The sequence below is a fragment of the Lutjanus erythropterus genome, chromosome 7 (genome assembly GCF_056507025.1).
Source record: "Lutjanus erythropterus isolate fLutEry1 chromosome 7, fLutEry1.hap2, whole genome shotgun sequence".
In the NCBI taxonomy this organism is placed as follows: Eukaryota; Metazoa; Chordata; class Actinopteri; order Lutjaniformes; family Lutjanidae; genus Lutjanus; species Lutjanus erythropterus.
The window spans coordinates 26,758,982-26,777,810 of record NC_139323.1 but is presented as its reverse complement, the minus strand read 5'-3'; the positions used below and the strand labels follow the sequence as shown (position 1 = coordinate 26,777,810).

General features: G+C 39.8%; 1 protein-coding gene across 9 annotated transcripts in view; it reads right to left on the bottom strand.

Moving 5' to 3' along the window:
• usp13 (ubiquitin specific peptidase 13) overlaps positions 1-18,829 on the bottom strand; it is a 43,277-nt gene that overhangs the window by 8,380 nt on the left and 16,068 nt on the right. Inside the window, exons 10-18 of one of the 9 annotated variants that reach the window (XM_084723382.1) lie at positions 18,334-18,439; positions 15,640-15,762; positions 11,158-11,311; positions 10,331-10,505; positions 10,118-10,206; positions 9,079-9,201; positions 4,644-4,667; positions 4,089-4,232; positions 252-421 (exon numbers count right to left, since the gene is read on the bottom strand). In XM_084723382.1, coding sequence (XP_084579508.1) covers positions 252-421; positions 4,089-4,232; positions 4,644-4,667; positions 9,079-9,201; positions 10,118-10,206; positions 10,331-10,505; positions 11,158-11,311; positions 15,640-15,762; positions 18,334-18,439 — 1,108 coding nt within the window. Of the gene's footprint in view, positions 1-251; positions 422-4,088; positions 4,233-4,643; positions 4,668-9,078; positions 9,202-10,117; positions 10,207-10,330; positions 10,506-11,157; positions 11,312-15,639; positions 15,766-18,333; positions 18,440-18,829 lie in introns of all 9 variants that reach the window. The other 8 variants (XM_084723384.1, XM_084723386.1, XM_084723387.1 and 5 more) reach the window with 8 other exon arrangements.

Sequence of the window (18,829 nt, the reverse complement as noted above, 5' to 3'; positions counted from 1 at the left end):
ATTTTAGTCTCAGGAGCATGAGAGGATGAAGTCGAGGTGTTTGCAGCAGCAAGTGCATTAACACATAAACTGAGGTTCATAAACAATAAATAGAGAACTTTTATAGATAATATTGAGAATTAAGACTCTTCTGAATATTCAGGTGGCAGAAACACATTACTTAAATAAAAAATCATACCTGGAAAAGAAGTCTCAGTGGCATTTATTAATACACAAAGTGCAAACAAGAGCAGAGTGGGCAGCAGACTGACCGTGGCTTTGAGTGCCTGGATGCTGTGCGCGCGGGGGAAGCCCATTGAAGTCAGGATGGCGATGCTCTCCTCAGGGGGTGAGTTGCCCAGCGGGGTGGCACCCATGGGGCTGTCACTGGTGGAGGGACCAGGATCCATCATGGAGGGCAGAGTGAGAGGCTCTGCAAAGTCTGAGACAAGAGAGAGAATAATAATGAGATGCTGTAGCGCTCTGTTTATTTTTAACCCAATCAATGAATAGATTTTTGTCTGAGGTCAAAGTTAGCAGAACCTAGACATCTATTTGTTGCTTTGTTGTGGATTTTGATGCCTTCGTCACATCGCACATAAGAGGAAACTGCTCCAAGTTATAGCTATCGGAGCCTATGAAGAAACTGTCAACACCACTTTGGAAATAAGAGAGAAGAAAGAAGTGTGTTCACTAAAGATGTAAATTTAAACTGTCACAGTTTTAAATTGGATTTGGAAACAAAAGCTAGTGCATATTAATAACATAGTTTGAGTAACATTATTGCTTCATACAAAGAAGTAACCAAACAGTGGTTGGTGCAGGAGTGGAATAGGGAGAAACCTTAGAGGAAAACATTTGGAGAAAAGGCAGGAGATTGTTCATTCATTTAGTCAGTAATGGAGACATAATTTTACCAGGAAATATTGTGTCCGGTGGCAGACAGATTTGCATAGTGAAAGTGAGACTTATAGGAACCCCATCTAAACGTTGATAGTGTCATTCTTTAGGCGTTACATTGTCCAATCAACATTTACTTCATAATGATGACTTCAAGCTAAAAAGATTTCTATTTCCACTTTAAAATGTAGGACAATTAAAATTAAAATTTGAACACAGAGAGCACAGGCCCAGGAATAAAACACACAACTGCTACATGTGAGCAGTTGTGACATGCTCAGGTCAAAGTCAGGATTCATGGTGAGTCCTAACATCTCTTTACATGTAAGTGTTTATTTCTTCAGCACTTTTTAAACAAGTTAAACTCATTTATTTTCTACATTGAAATTTTTGGGGAAGTTCATGAGTCAATATCTCTGACTAAGGATAATCTAACTTTAAACTAACTTTGGTATTTTTCAATCTGGACCCTAGCTATCCATGTTTGTGTCTAAGTGACTAATGAAGACAACAATTTTAAAAATTGGTCCAGTATTGAGGGAGAATGCTGCAGCCAGCAGAAGCAAAACTCAACTACAACATAATCACTGTAGGCAACTGTGCAGCATTAAAGTACAACCAGTAAAGGTGCTTGTTTTTGCCACTGGCAGACTCCGATTGTTATTAGTGTCTGACAGCACTATGGAAAGAATCCATACAGAGATTTTTTACTAAAGAAGAAGTTTGTCTTTCTGTTGTTTTGGAAAGATTCAAGATCCAAGATTCAACTCATACCTGTGCAACAGAGCAGAGAGGAAGGCTTTTTAAAAGTTTCTGTGTTTGGCTCTTAGTAGTTTCTAACTGAATCTCTGTGGTTTGAAGTTTAGTCTCTCTCCTGTGGCGCTGTTTCTACTTTCAGGTTTCCAAACATTTCCTGATTTTGCTGCGTCACAAAAGCGTTTAGATAGCAAAATAACAGGGGGATTCTATTGTAAGGAATTTGTATGAAATGAGTCTTATTAGTCGACGTACTCTGACTCTGCATGGTTGTGTGGAGGGATTACATTGTAGCTCACTAATACTTCTGCAGGCTGCAGTGCTCTCCCTCAATTCTGGACCAATTTCAAACTGTTGTCCTCCTTATTCTCTTAAACACCAAAACATAGGAAAGCAGGTGGAAAAATCAAAGTTACCATTTCAGGAACAAAACATCTGGAAAGGTGAAACGCTGCTGCTCACTAGAGGATCATCGCACAAAGTCAAATCAAATCAGAGAGCATCATCAAGTAAGAATAAAGTCTTTCTATTTTCCAAGTGAACTGCAAAAAATGCTGCTATACTGCTTTTCAACAGATTCAAATGAAAGTGAAGTGACCCTCAACCCAGAATCAAGGACACTCCAACTGTAATTACTCCACTGTTGGCCATAAACAGAGTCTTCATTACTGTCCTTGCCACAAATGAAAATGCGTACCACTTATCTCCCACTGCCGTCTCTATCTCAGCCTCCTTGTCTTATGTCCTTTCAATTGCCTATTGCACTGTTGTTCTTATGCAGGCAGGAAAAGGCAGAGAAATAAAAAGTAACTGAACAGCAAGTGTCTGCACATCAAGTTAAATTGGTTAATGTATCAGTTATCATAGATTTTAGCAGATTTTAACAGACTTTATTGAAGATATTCCAGTTAATAAGAACCTAGTGCTGTTCATTGAGGCTTGTTTTCAGCTTTTACCATATTCACTGAAAAATAATTCAAATAAATAAGTATAATGGAGTTGCCTTGCCCTCACAGTGCTTTGGAAATCCATTAGTTTAGCTTCATAAATGCAGCGCAAAGAAATGTTATGTGGTACTGCGTCTAACAATGATTAAGTGAAAAGTTTAGTTGTGAAAAAATAAGTCAAAGTGATGCTAATGCGAAAGTAATGAAACCAAACAAGTGTGGAGGAGGCAGAGGAAGAAGTAACCTTTGTGCAGCAGGCAGGGAAGGATCGTTTTACTGATGTTATCGAGCCTGAATGCAGCCCGTTCTGCAGATACATTAGGCTAATTTAAAAACTAACAGGCAGGGTGGCCGCTCTGATTTCACTCCATTGTAGAGGCCCTTTACAGCTAAGCAGAGAAATAAAAGTGACACGAGTCAACACCTCAAGGGAACGTCTCTCCTGCAGAGAGGCTCTACAAGAGACAAAGTCAGCTCTGACAAAGTGTCTGGTGATGATCTCACACACAGACGTGAAAGGAAAAACACCTGCAGTACACAAAGCCTGACATACAGCTCAGATTTCTCTCTGTGGAAGAACTAGAGATGTGACATGTCTCTCACTTTGAATTACCTTTGTGTTTAAAAGGTCCCACACAAATAAACCTTCCTTGGTTTTGTACACTTGCTGCTGAAATGTTTTTTGGCAGGTTTGCATTGTGCAGGAAAAAAAAGCACAACACAGGCTTTGCATGTGAGCTGAGTGGCTTGCCAAAAAACATCATGTGACTGCTTGAGTTGTAAAGCAGCAACTCATTCATTGCCTTGAACTCAATGCCCATATCTCATGCTCACCTCTTGAAGTTTGTCGACCCTTTAGCTTTTTGAAATTGTTGAAGAACTGTGGCCCCTTCAGTGCACCTGCTCTTCTAAATTATTTGTCACCAGTATTTTTGGGTTCTCACTGTTGCCTATTCAACTCTCAACACTCGTTTAACACTCACCACCCGCACCCTGCTCCTTGACGTGACTATTTTGTCTAAACTATTTTTGATCATTAGACCCCTTTGGACAGAGGCAACATATATTTTTATGGTTTTAAGGTTTCATTTGAATATTTTAGAACTGGGGCAAGAATAATATAATATATCCCTACAGGTTAATTTTATTGGACTGGACAAATCATCACGCAATGGTTGAGGGAAGTGATGCAGCAGCTTAATAGATAATTCAAGTGTTTTGAAACCGGTGCACTACTTTTACAGTTTGGGTCTAATGGCCTAAAAGGTCTATAAGGTTTTTTAAAAGCATAAAGGTCCAGTAGATTGCCTCAGCTGGCATCTGCAAAACAGGCTGCAATGTGTGCAACATAAACTCAGCAACAATACATTTTTCGGTGCAGTAACTTGTTATTCTTTCTGATTCATGTAAAACTATGGCTTTTTTACAAATACCACATAGGTGGTGCACTCACTCTCACTCTCTTTCCACACTTCTGTTCTATTGAATGCAGTGATGCTCCCTTACCAGGCTCCTCCATGTGGGCTATGATCCAGTTGAAGGCCATCTCGGGGCCCATGTTGCCTGTGTAGTAGACCGCCTTCCTGCAGGCTTCTAGCGGAAAGCCCATCTCTGCCAGCTGCATCACTGCCGCCTCGTCTATTTCTGGAGCTGGGGACACGATAAACCAATAACTAAAACATAGCAGATGCTGATTCAACACTACCGGTAAGCTTCCAGTTTACACAACCAAACAAGACTTTCGCGGCAGCTCTCTCTTTGGGCCTCATTAAACAAAGAGACCAGCAGAGAATCGGCCCTGGGGAGGTTTCACTATCGAAGGATGATTTATCAGGGAGAGAAATGAGTCTGGCTAAAACGACTAGAAACACAAAGAAAAGTAAAGTTTGTCTGGAAGCAGAGAGCAGCTGCAGCACCTGCTCAAGTATACGTAGTAAGAAGTTTAGCTCCACAACATTCATCACTATTGCTTTGTGCCAGAAATACATTTTCTATGGCTATAATTTATATAAATGTTACATATAGAGGTAAGTAACTGGAGAAGAGAAATTAAATACTCACAGTCCATGGAGCTCATGGAATTATCTGAAAGAGGAGAAGAGACTCATCTCAGGTGACGGCACACACTATCCCCGGATTTTGTGTATTTTCTTAGTTTGTACGTTTTGTCTACTTTCTGTAAGAATGTTAATTAAATTCACAGATGACAAGCAAATCAAATCTACGTTGGAATATTACATTTCCCTGCGGTGTGATAATTTGATTAGTCACAATTTATTTTAGGAATATACTCAAGATCATCTGAAATAAAGAAGTTCTTAAAAACTAGATTCTGACCAACCATAAGTTCAGATTTGTTGAAGTGGGGCTTTATGAAATGCCTATCAGTAATCAGTGTATTACCTAAAAAAAAAGCTGTATATGCTTTATGTAGAATATTTTCACTGCCTTTTTAAAAAATAAAAAATTTTTAAAAATGCAACCCCACTTCAAATAATCCAAACTGTTCCTTGAGTGAGACTGCAATTTTTTAAAGAGGAAATGAAAAATTCTTCTTCTTTTAAAATGAAAATCTCACTCATAAAACTCACCCTTGTGTACTCCAAAAGACTTGGGATAGATACTTCTGTAAAACGGACACTGAATGCTGAATCAGTTTGCTGACTTTATGACTCTTCTCTACTTGTGCTGTTGTTGCAATATCTTTGAACCACTGTCCTGTAATTGTCACTTGTGGGCACAGGGGCTGCTATTTGTCAAAAAATTATAGGGCTTACTTTATTGTGTAGTATCAATCATAACAGGGATGTCCTTTTACAGACAGGGCCAATTGAAGTTAGCTGCAAGGAGATGTCAAACTGTCAGCAAACACTTTTGGAGGGGCCTTGTTGTCACCACCTGCAGTGAGGAGACTGATGGCCCCCCACTGTTCCCAGGCACTGCAATCAAACTTGAGCAAGTCCTGCTCTGATCAAACATGCTTGATTTATATGATTAAATTAGTCTGGACAGTGAAATCTTAGCAGTGTCTGTCACCAGCACTCATCCAGTAAAGGTGCTGGGCAATAATTATCTGCAGAAAAAGTCTTTATTCTTCTTTTACTCTATGTGGACATGATGTAGTTTTTTGTTTTTGTCTTTCTGAAACACGTACTTTATGTTAGAGTTTTACCTGAGGCCATTTTTGGCTTGTATGTATTTGCAATGAAATAATGAACCAATAAAGTGGGTTACAGTTTGTTTAGTTTAACTGCTTGTTGCTCACTCATCTCTTTTATGAATAAAAATAGACCCGATGTGCATCTAAAATGAAAAATGACTGGGTCTTTCCAGTTTAATCTTGAGGGGAGGCTATCTGAGCAAAGATTTTTTTTAATTGTTTCATGCTTTAGAAAAATGGAATAACACAAAAAAAACAATACTTTTTCCCCCATTTTCTTAATGGCCTGGAATCATTGAATGAATGGATGATACACACACAGACCAATGAGAAATAATGTAGTTCAAGCAGCATACAGGAAAACACATTTGTGCGCTGCTGCTGTGTAATCAATGAGAAGCACTGAAGCCTTTTGGAGACAGAGGGGGGACCAATGATTAATCACTGCTGACGGCAGCCAGGGGATAATGGGCCAGTGGTTCATTTGCCACCGACAAAACTCATCATATAAATGTGAAATAAATAAATAAATAAATCACAAAATGTATTGAAAACAGCACATCAATTGCTCTCACCTCTTTTCATTTCACAGTTTAAACTGCATGGTTTACACACTCATACTTGTTTTAACCTCTCTGTCTATAGAAAAGAAAAAAGAAGAAAGAAGCTCTGATAGAAAATAGTGCAAAATAACTCTACAACCTCAAATTAACTGCATCAAAAACACATTTACACATGCATCGATTTCACTGCGGCCCTAAAGATAGCTGCATAACTTGTTACTGTCAGATGCAGATATGCAGTGCTGCCTAAGCAGCTAGTTTTGACGTGTGAGACTCTAAAGAGTTTTTAAATAGATTCTCTCTCCCCAAAAGCCGATTTCATGTGTTTGGAGGCCTGAGATAGCAGGTGCAGCAGCACACAGCGTTCAGTCCTGAAATATTAAGGCATACTCAGACAAACATGTTCAGACCTCAGTTTTGTCCTCTGAGTTTCCTGTCCTGAGAAGCAGCCGGCTAAACGATTGTGTAAAGCTCTCAGAAAAAAAATTCTCCTGAGTCTGTCAATGTGTGAAGCGCAGCACCGGCTGCTTGCAGATGTGACGTGTCTTTGCTCCTTGGACCCCTTTTTGTGTTTGTGTTTGGAGCTTGAGACGGTACAGAACACTTTGTGCTTCACGCCTGCTAAAATATTGAGGAGGACACTGATAACTTGATGTAGCCGAACTTTGCAAACAACGGAAGGAAGAACAGAAGGAATAAGAATTACAATCTCAGAGGAAACACAGAGGCAAACTAAAGGAGAGGCTGACAAAAAGGCTCAGGTACATGCTGAACATCTTCACTCAAGTAATATAATTTTTCAATGTATAAACAGACAAAATGTGTTAAATCAAGTTTTTTCTGGTGTTTTGTGTTATTCTATCAAGCTGAGACGGATTCCAAATTCGGTCAGCCTTCAGAGGCACCAGCAGAAGGTTCACACCATGTGTGAAGGATAATCAGCCTAATAGTCAGTGATCACTCAAAGTTAAAAAACAAAACTCTTAAAAAGCTCTCACTCACTTGACGCAAGATGTCAGATTGCAGAGACTATGGCAGTCTTTGTTTCGAGTAGGAATGTCACAATTTCACTATTAAATCAAAAATGAGCTCTCAATTTCAAGAATGAAAAGGCAGAATCTGTGATTTCAATCCGGTGTTCCTGCACACGTTGGTGGGATTTCACCAACGTCATTTTGTCTGAAATATGGCAGCAAACCGCTTGTTGAAGCTGCAGTCCAGCAGATTTAATCCCTCATTATGTGCTTTACGATGTCAGTATTTTCATTGACAGCTGCTAACTTTGGTTGATGCTGGTCAGTTTCTACCATGAATTTTTCAAAGTGCAGTAATCAAAGGTGATTATAACAGTAATTAAAATTTGAAATGTAATACTAATCATTGCGAATTTTTATCACTGTTTGTTGTAAAACTGATTATAGTTTCATCTCTAGTATTTAATACTGAGAAAACAGTCGGATGCAACAAAGTTTCAAGAAAAGTAACAAAAATACCGCTTGTGCTCTAAAACACACTCACCAGCTTCAAGTAGGTTATTCCCAGAGCCCGGGGAAGTGCATTACAAGGGGATCTCATAAAATCATTATAACTTATTAGGCTTAGCCACACTGTGAACACAACAACTTTTCAGTAATTGATTGAGCATGCCTTTCCCGCGGGATTCCATTCAATATGCCCTTAAGAGAAAACTTGGGTGGCTTTGAGCAGAACATCATATTAGAGACAATTTCACGGATCATTTGTCTCTGTCACAAAAATACCCCACACCTTCTGAAAAGGACATTAGGTAGCAGCTTCGGAAACAACACTGTGTCAGGTCACAAAGCAGCACTGCGTTACCAATCTGAAATATACTGTCTCATATGTTGAGAAGTGTCTCTAATCGTGTTTATAATTAGACTGAACAAAATATGTTTGGCTGTATCGGTGAAAACAACACAAAAATACAGGTGCTCGGGGAAAACAATGACCTTTAAAATTAATAAGAGGACTGTGAAATTGAACATGAAAGGCCAAAAAAGCCCCCAGTACTAAAGAGTGCCAGGGGTATTTGCATTCATGCATGCATGCATGCAAATACCCCTGCAGACCACTGTAGGTGAGTCATCAGAGCCTGTGCCCAGGGGATCGTTCTCACTGCATTCTGGGTGAGAAAAATGGGGCACTGTCTGATGTTAAAACAGCAGAATATATCTGAAATAGAACCAAAAGTTGGCACCAGTGTTTGTTTGCAAATATGCAGAAAGGACAAAATGTCAGATTAAAGGAACAGTTCGCCCCATATCAAAAACTGGTTTACAATATTTTACCTCTAGAGCTATTTATGTAACTAGATTGTTTTGGTGTGAGTTGCTGAGTTTTGGAGATATCAGGCATAGGTGTAGAAAGAAAATAGTTCCTACATGACACTGCTCACTACAAGGTCTGCTGAATATCTTGAGTAACTGGGTCATGATTTCAGGAAAGAGACACTGCTGTTAAGCTTTTCAAATATATTTTTTGGCACTTTGGCATCAAAAGCCAAGCGCCAGCTTGTCCCATTAGACTACAGAGAAGGCAGACATCTCTACGGCCAATATCTCAAAAACAATCTATATGGATAAAGCACTACAGATAAGAGGAAAAATATGTATTTTTGATTCTGAGGTGAGTTCTCTGTCTTGTTTTGAAGTATCACAAAAGTGTGTTGTCCCAACTGCACTCACATATTGACTTACACTGGCGCCATTTCTCCCTTAAATCTCTGTTGGTATAAAATGGACCTGTTCCGTACCTCTCGTGTCTTCAGGTAGCACGATGGGAGGCATGAGGTCAGGCAGCTCCTCTTCACCCGCCTGCAGCCCTGTGGCCCGCAGCCGGCTCAGATCCAGAAAGTCTGGAACATCTATGGCCAAGTCTGTGAAGGAAGAGATAAATATAAAACTTAACTGCCCTGAGCCTGTAGTCCCAAAAGCATCAGGGGGAAACAATAAATTTAGACTTACAATGGTAGAATAATGAGTCCAAAGCAGTACACTTTACATCTTTTTTACAGTCACACATTTATTATCTATGGGTTGTTTGTTTCTTTTAAATGTTGGCATTTTTCATTAAATGTGTTATTGTATTTTTAAGTTTAGGTGGTGCCATGCACTTATTTTTGAACACTAATCACAGTTCCTGCTGAAGTGTGAAAAGAAAAAGTGTAGAATACACTGAAAGGCACTGTTAAGAGAAGTTACATGTTGTCCCGGTTGCAGCATATGCCTCAAGCTTCTGCTAGTCGTCTCTTGGAATAATGTGACGCAGCCTGTTTTTATTTTTTTATTTTTTTTACACTTCTATTTATTTTTGTGAAAGGACAACACCAAGAAAAATGTATTAGAGAGATATGTATTAAAACATGCATATACACACACTCATCAAGAGTGTGTTTCACTCTTAATGCATGCATACAATAAAATGTAGACTCAAATTATTTTAAATAATAAATAAAAAAGAAACAATTCAGGAAAGAAACAATTATAGGCATGGGCATCCAGTGAAACCTAAAGCTCCAGCACCCCTTCACAGATGTCTACAGTTTAAGAGATGGGGCAGTTTATGATCATGAGTCCAAAACTCCAGATGTAGCCATTTGCTGTTGGACAAGAAACTTCCTTTAACAGCGGTTTCACCCACCACTGTGTGTGTCTTGTGTAGTGCAGGTTAATGGTGCCCTCTGCTGGTCAGTTGAAGCACTACAGATACTTATAAGTGAGTCAAAACATTGCTGGAGGCCAGTAGAAGACATTTTAAATCCCATTTATAAGTGAAGGGTGACAGGCAGTTACCTAGTTTCTTCGGCACCCAGTCAACCCCGAATGTGAATTTTTTGATCTGCACAATCAGATACTCGGGGAAGGAGGCGAAACGGGAAGTTCTGCAGACAAAAATGACAACAAATTTAAAAATACAAACAGTTTTATTTTAAGATGTGAGGTAATGAAAAAACATAGATTCAGAGTAGTCAGTCCAGGCCCAGGAACAGGTGGCCCTTTGCTTACTTGACTCCAGCCGACTTGGCCTGCAGCGCTGAGCTCCAGAAGTCGGGGACGTTCTCCGGCTCCGTGAAGGCCTGCAGGCAGGCGGTGAAGGGGATCCGTGCTCTCACCGGCTCAGGAGGAGCCCGCATGTTCTCCTCAGCGTCCTTCAGCTTGGCTTCGTATGCCAGGAGCTCCTCTGGTAGAATGAAAATAAAGACAAACACATTGAGCTGTGCAGATCTTTATAACACTCCATAATATTTAGACTGGGTCAGACTGACAAAGGTTGATTTAAAAAAGCAGGCTTGTTTGCTAGTTGGCTAGAAAGTTAAAAATTTTGCACAGTTTGTTTGGTAGCTAAACCTCAAGTGCAAGTTTAAAGTTAATAATGGATTACAGTTAAAAGTTTTAGGTTAAGCCATTATTTGCATTTTCATATTAATAAACTGTTTAAGGTGTTCATGTCCCATCATGTCCGGCTGACAGCCTCTGCTTCCTCTGCAAAGACTATCATCTTCACCAAGGGCACATTAGTTTATAGTAATTATAGCATTGTCACAATTAATATGGCTATATAACAATGTTAGCCTCCTCTACATAACCTTTTAATAATGTGTAATAACAGTTCACATATATAGAAGCAGTCACTTTCACTCTGAACTCCACAGCTCTCAGTCAGGACCTTCTGTGCCCTTTCAGAGGACGACCTGCTGATTGCGCCAGCAGCTGGTGCCACCTGAGCCCTGCACCATGCCAGCTGTACCGACCGCAGGCAGCTGTGGCTTCTTACTGCAGAGGGACATTTTGTGTATCTATGTGTATGCGTGCACTGGAGCTCCTTTCTTTACCTCTATTGGTGGCCGCCTCAATGGGCGCTGGCAGCTGGATGCAGTAGTCCACCCGCTGAGTGTAACGAACCCGGCGTGTCTGGCAGCACTGAACTCGCTCCTCCACCAGGAAGCGGAAGACGTCGCTTGGATTCTCTGAGCCTGCGCTGTTTCTCTGTGAACACAACACACAACATATGGGGAGGATGAGAGGCCATGAGATCAGGCACATATTTCAGTTTGATAATATAAGTATTAAATACACACCAGGCCATAAGATCACCATGGCAACGGTGAAGCATGTAAATGCTGTGGTCAGTAGTTAATTGCACGCATCATCTATGACAGAAATTCACTCATACATCAAAATTTTATTTAGTTCAACCTTAAGTCAATGTGGAAATTTGTGCCAAATTTGAAGAAATTCTGTCCAGTAGGTCCTAAAATAACCCGGGGCCAGGTGTGACTACCAAAATCTAAAACGATTCATCTTTGAGTCCAACTGGATATTTGTACCAAGTCTGAAGAAATTCTGCAGAGGCATTGTTGAGATATTGTGTTCACAAGAATGGGACACACGAACACTGGTAAACAGGCAGCCTGAGAACACAGTGCCTCCTGCCTCGGCTGGCTGGCATAGAGGCAAAAGACGGGACAGCAGAATTATTTCCTGGGTGTATAAGCATATATGTATATGAATAAAAGTTCTTTATGTGGCATGAAGGGACTACAGCTTTCATTTTTTGTGTTGTATCATGAGAAATTGCCTTGATACCTTGATGTGGTCCCACTCTGATTAAAAAAAAAGGAATTCCCTCCCACACTTAATTCCCTCACACAATACACACAATTTTCTTTGCACGTTTTATTTGTTACTCAGTTTTTATTTATCCAATTATTCTTGATTTTAATGAGTCAAATAAAATGTTAATGGCACACATTCATTCATATGTCCCATGTGTCACCCTGCGATAATGCACTGATCATCTCATATAAACTTAATTATCCTGGAGTGTTTTAGTGTCTTGTGTTCTAAACCTGATACAAATACTTTAAAGTATAAACCCTGAACATTTTTGATTTTGATTACTCAACTTGTAAACAAAATGAACTGAAACAAAGATATTTCAAAAACAGTCATACTGTTTAAGAGCTGCACAGAAGTTTCACCATAAACATGTGACACATGTCAGCCTGAGGTCTGACATGCAACTCTATCTAAAAGCTATTCTTTGCAGCGGTCTATTACAGTCTCCTGGCATGACTTCAGCACAACTGCTGTTAGTTTGACCCAGATCTCTTAATACAGTCATTTATAATGAAGATGCAGCTATTTCATTTAGGAACAGCCTCAATTAACCGTACCCTTCATAACTGAGAGTGTTACATCTTTTCAGAATCACAGACACATTAATCATCATCACGGAGCGACTCTGCGTCTTCTACGATCGGCAGGGGTCATTGAAGTTCACACTGTGTTTATTTGAAGACTGTGATGAAGGATGGCATCGTGACTTAACACACCAGTTTACACTGCAGCCTTTCCGCAACCCAGCCCTTCTATTCTCAGAGGCTACAGAAATACACAAGTTATAATTTCACCCAGGCCAAGTACGCAGGCTGACATAGACAGAGGAAAATGTTGCTGATGGTGGTGACTTAAGTTGTGTTATCTATGTCTGGATAACTAAATCAGTACCTAGTTTACAGACAGTCGTAGAGACAAGTCGACTAAAGGACGGGAGGACAGTGTGGGCCTATAGATAATAGGAATGTCTTGATTCCCCCAATCCACAATTCGATTTGACTTCTGATTTTTTTTCTAGCACTGATGTCAATACCTTTGTTAGACTATAGAGTCTTAATTTGTTAAGACCAAAAGCTCAATGGTTTTATGGCCTGATAACTGTCATTTACATTTTAAAATTCTTCTTTAAAAAGACAGAAAAGTGAGCTGTAGGCTGGCGGTAAGCTACGTGTCGTCATTTCTGAAATACGGTTTTGTGTTTTTTGCCTTCATGCACTTGCTGGACGCAGGCAAGCTGGACAGGGAAGAGAGAAAAAAGAAATACTAGGAGAATCATCATTGGTATGTCCCCGGTTTGCTGAAGCAGAAAGGAGTACCAGTATGGAAACTAAGCAATGAACTGCTGTGGACAGGGTCAGCAACAAATCATATTTTAGCCACCTAAAAGACCCATCTAAAAAAAACAGTAATATCAGTTTAAGGGTATCCTGTATTTAGAATATTTTCACTGCCTCTCCTTGCTGTCAGACAGCCTTCTCTGACTAAAAGCCGCCATCATATAAGCCAAATATCGCTCTCTCTTGCTCAACCAATATGAACTATCCTTTACAACACAGAAGTCACACAATAACACAAACAACCTAACTGATCAAGGCAGCGATATATCAGCAATTCCCATTTTCTGCAAGTAAAGAGACTGATTTCACCAATAGAATCTAGTTGAACAAAAAAAGATTTCAACCAGACTCAGACGTGCCTCAAACTTGCATTCTTTCTAATGGCCAGCAGAGGGTGATTTTTCACTTGTTGCAAACTAACTAAACTTGAACAAATATGAATCAAGATTGTATTCATACATTGCTTATTTCTCGCTTAAAATGTTGTATGAACATAAATTAGTGTATAGTTGGGCTGTAATATAAGAAAATGGCGAACAGGCAGCTGAGTCGTGGCAGATTGGCATGCGTTGTTTCTTCATTGTGCATGTTCATTGTACAAACTAATTACGTTTTATAATGTCACAATGTTGTGATAAGGATCTGTGTACGTTTAGGGACAAAAAAACAACTGGGTACGGCTAAGGAAAGGTCATGATCATGGTTAAAATGATCAGTCTTGGGAGATCAAGCGTTCACTTCTTGACATGGCCAGGTGGCCTGTTTGCGTTTCCTGATCCGGAGGTTAATACACTGTCTATCGATAAGTACCTCACACAACTCCACTTCAAAAAATCCAAACTATCCCTTTAAGGCTGGGAGAATCTGGGTGGTATGTTTTGTTAATCTTCACAACATGAGGTGGAGGAAGCGTCGGGTCCAAGTCAGGGCATGTATCATGGCTGAGGCAGAATAGAAAGCATTATCTGGCCTCCCTGTGTAACAGATATCACTGAGTTATATATATCCTGGTCGAGAAAGACACGTCAGTGCACCCCATGTGTATGTACCAACCAAGGAGACAGTGTGCTGTGTTCAGTCAAAAACAGACGCTGCTCTCCCAATCAACTGACTGTCCATGTGTGTCAGGGGTCAGACGTCACGCAGCCATTTTGTAAACTTATTATGAATTATTATTATTGGGAAAAAATCACGTTCACGGGTTTTGTGAAAGGCAGCATTCCTTTCTGTCCTGTGTTTACAGCGTTAACTTGAATTATCTGCCAGTGGATGTGTATAAAAACATTCATATGTAACGCGACACTCGAACAAGCGTGACAAATCCATCTTATGGACATTATGTAAATCGATATTCATAACATAAATCATGGTACTTGTGCCATTTGAAGTTAATCACATTTCTAGGATGAACTACAGTAAGTGTACACATTAAGACAACAAGTGATGACAACTGAGTCATTGTCATGACAACTGAGCAAACCCCATCTAGTGATGAAGACCATGACATGCGATCAAAAGCTCCGCAAAAAAGGAGTAAGAGGACCTTGTGTTAAGATAATTTGGACAAAGCAGGAGTACTATTATTTTAAAAATATCTTAGTCCATCATTTTTAAAGGTGTGGGTCAGCCTGACAGAAACTATAACATGAACTCAGCTAATTTTGTGTTCTCAAAATGATCTGAATGAAAGAAAAAAAGTCTGAGGAATCGTATGAAGAGAAAGTTTTGAAAATCATCTAAATATGACCAAAATACAGGCATTTTGTGAGATAAAGGGGTGAATATATAAAATTCTATAAAATATAAAATGGCATCAGAAAATCTGACAAATGTTTATGACTCATTAAAGTCTCTGGTGGTTCAAAGCTTTTTCTAAAAAATAACCTGGTACCACTTCTTTGCTTCCTGAAATAATAATTTAAATCAACATCAAATTATTATTTCAATATCAAGATATTTGTGACCGTCACTAATCAACAAATGTTGGCAATGATGAACATGAACTTAAACATGTTAGATTTTCAGTAAATTCATTGCAAAGATGGAAACAGGCAACACTGCAGGTCAAGGGGAAATTTTAAACTTGTGGTGGCACTACATGAAAGGTAAAGAGGTCACCAAAATCGTAAGGTGACACGAGGACTCTCTATTAACACCCAAGTGAAACTGTAATTATATATTGAGCAGTATTTGCAGAGATATTTTGTTTTGTATGTGACACAGAGACCTAGCAAGCAGCAGAGGTATCTTTAGGTATAAATATTTTTCTCATGTTGCATGCATGACCTCTCCACATAAACACACACTGCTGGCTATCGACTATATCCTGACCTGCAGCAGAGGTTTAGCGTTACTCACCTCCACCAGGTTGATCATGTGCAGGAGGAACTCGTGGGCATCTTGTTGTCTGTTAGAAGAAAACTCTGGGTGTCCTCTGCTGACCAGGGCCTTCAGCATCCGAGAGGAGATGCCTTTCTGCTGCTGCTGCAATGAGAACATCTGGGCGTCACGAACATTGACTGTGTGCGACTACTTGTCTCAGACAGAAGTATAAGACAAGACCGCAGACCACTGTTGAATATTACAGATACACACACTGAAAGCAATGCCAGGATAGACTGCCAGTACCAGGCTCTGTACAGGAGAACTACCAGTGAATCCAATGTGTCGCTTCATTTATATAGGCCAGTATCACAAAACATTTTTTTTTTACCAAGGAGTTTTACAGCAATATGAAGAACTGAATCACATAAAGTTTTTTATGGCTTCAGGAAAGAAACTTGATTTTATACCCTGAGAAGATGTTAATGGTGATAATTTTACTGTTTGATCCCAAAACAACGGTCAAACAGAATATTGCTAAGCAAGTGGTACTGGCATGTAACTGACATACACGACATCAAATACTCAACAACTCCAAATATATTTAACAAGGTCCTTATCCAGGTAGCATTAGCTGTACAACAATACACTCCATTTCACTGCACTCGAGCAATCTTAGTCCTGACGGTCTTGATAATGGCAACCTATCACTGAAAAGTGTTTATGTAGTGTACAGTACACATTAAAGCAGAGTTTGATCATTTTTTGGAAAATGTTTGTCTTCTGGTAGACAGTTAGCTGACTAGCTAGCTAGAAAAAAAAATCTGCTCCATCTAACTGAACGCTAAATAATGAAAACAGCTGGTCTGGCTCTGTTTGATGGTGACAATGTCAGTGTTTGAGCACCACTAAAGCTCATCAAAGCTGTGAAAGGCAACAATTTTTTGCCATCAATGAGCAATAATTCCATAATAACAGCATATTGTAAATCAAGTGAAAGAAAACTAGACTTCTGCACGTCCTCTTGACTCTGTTTTCAGGCTGTAAGACATCTGGCCTGTGAAGGCAGACATGAAACAAATCCTAGGTCATCTCAAACACCGGGCGTTCCTATTGACTTGTCTACAGTGAAATCCTGAATCAATGGCGGAAACTCCTGCAGGAGAAGTCGCTATAAAATGGAATTATCGGAAAGAGAATCTTAAAATTTAATGTGCAACACTGTTTGTCGGCTGAGAGCAGTTGTGAGGCAACCAGCAAGACTCCGAGAAGTAATCGTCTGTCTGTGTGCTTATGGTTGTATAATAAAACCTGGACAGACAACTCCCAATTTGTCCCAGTGGCCACTCATGTCATTGCGGAAAGAAAAAATCCCCTGTAGCCCAAAAAGCATAAGCCACCATTATAAAAGAGACATCTGTGAAGCCCTGTGAAGACATCTGAACTGCAAAAAGGTAAATTATGACTCTTTCTATTATGAATTTTTAATACACCACGTTTATATATTTGTTAAACTTCCCTAGAGCCAAGAAAAGCAATATAAAAATCTGAGTGGGAACTCATGGGAGGGGCCAGTGGGAGAAACTCTACTGTAGATATTCAGTGGGTCGAATACCCTTTGGACACTGGAAACTTTTTTATCCAATTCTTACTGGACTTAATCAGCATCATCTTTGGGTCTGGTATCACCACATTTTACAATTCATTACTCATACCAAATTCACTGTGCAACACATACATAGCAACCAGCAACTAAACAAACAACGTAAACAAAATGCTGATAATCGATTCATTATAGGCAAATCCAATGTGGAGGAATCCCTACATCACCCTGCCACACTATGCAGATCAACCTCTAGTCAAACAAAAGGTATCCCATATAATTGTTGGCAGGGGAGTAAACTAAGAAGCCATTTTAATAAGTATAAGTAATTGTACTGAGAAACATTTCCTTTATACGAACAGACCACAGCGTGCCAACCCAGGCTCCCAGTATATTCTCCCAGCTGTCAACGTGTATCCAAACCTGACTCCACCATCACGTGTGTAGGAAGTGCAGGATCACAGCTCGGCCCTATCAATTACTGTGGCTGGTCAGGCTTAAAAGAAGCTTACAGACCCAGTGCTGGGTCCCATTATGCTTTAATGGTTTTCCTCTCCCAGTTTCCCAGCAGCTGTGAACTATGTGGTTGAAAAATGGAACGATTTCACATCATGTGCTTTTGAATTAGTGAAGCAAAACACACAAAAGAAATTACCAGACAAATCAATTACTCTGTTTGGAAAGTAGGAGTTTGCAGGAAGCTCAAGACAACCATTAAGCAGAGCTAATATTAAGTAGCAATGAGGGGAATTAAAGCAAAACACAGTATTAGAGCTGTGCCTGGAGCTGTGTTCATAAACAATTTGAGTTGCACATTTGGGACCGCACCCAGCAGCTATTTTCAGACTGAAGGAAAAAAAGGTCAGAGCACAAGAAAACTTCACAATGTATCTAAAAATCATGTCCACCGTTTGTTTCGATCAACGTCTCTCCAGCTGTCACAATCACAAAACAGCTCAAGTGTATTAATAACACAGATATACTGCATTATGAAGAGTTGTTTCATGTTTGAAAACATCAAACTGACAAGCTGAAGCTCTACTTAGACAACTGTAGTAGTTTGGTCATTTTGCTACCGGTCAGTATTAACATGCTTCTGTCAGACCCAGTTTGGGAGCTGGACATACCCAGTTTAATACCTTGTATTCTTCTTTCATCACCTGTTCAATGAGCTCAGATTTCATGGGTGGTTTGGCGTACTGGCCTGAGAGCAGTCCGTGTCCCAGTTTAGCCCTGTCGGACAAAAACAAAGGCATAAACATTACAGCGAGGAGTCAGTCCGTCAGTTTTTTTTTTCTCATCTCCTTGGGGTGATTTTGTGATTTCTTGGAAGACACACCCTGAGAGTGCATGTGTCTTTACTCGTCAGAGCAAACATTAAAAAAAAAAAAAAAAAAAAAACTTCAGACAATACACCCGGGGCCTGTTTCAAGAGGCAGCTGACTTGATAACCCTGGATTTTCAGTCTCACAAAGCTGGCTCCAATTCAAATTCACCTCTGTTGCCGTAGTAACCACCCATTCAGGAACACATCACTTTTCTACCATCTGTCTTTTTGTAAATCCTTTTCTAAGTCATCACACTCCAGCAAATAGTTTGGTTCATCATCCTGCAGACAAGGTT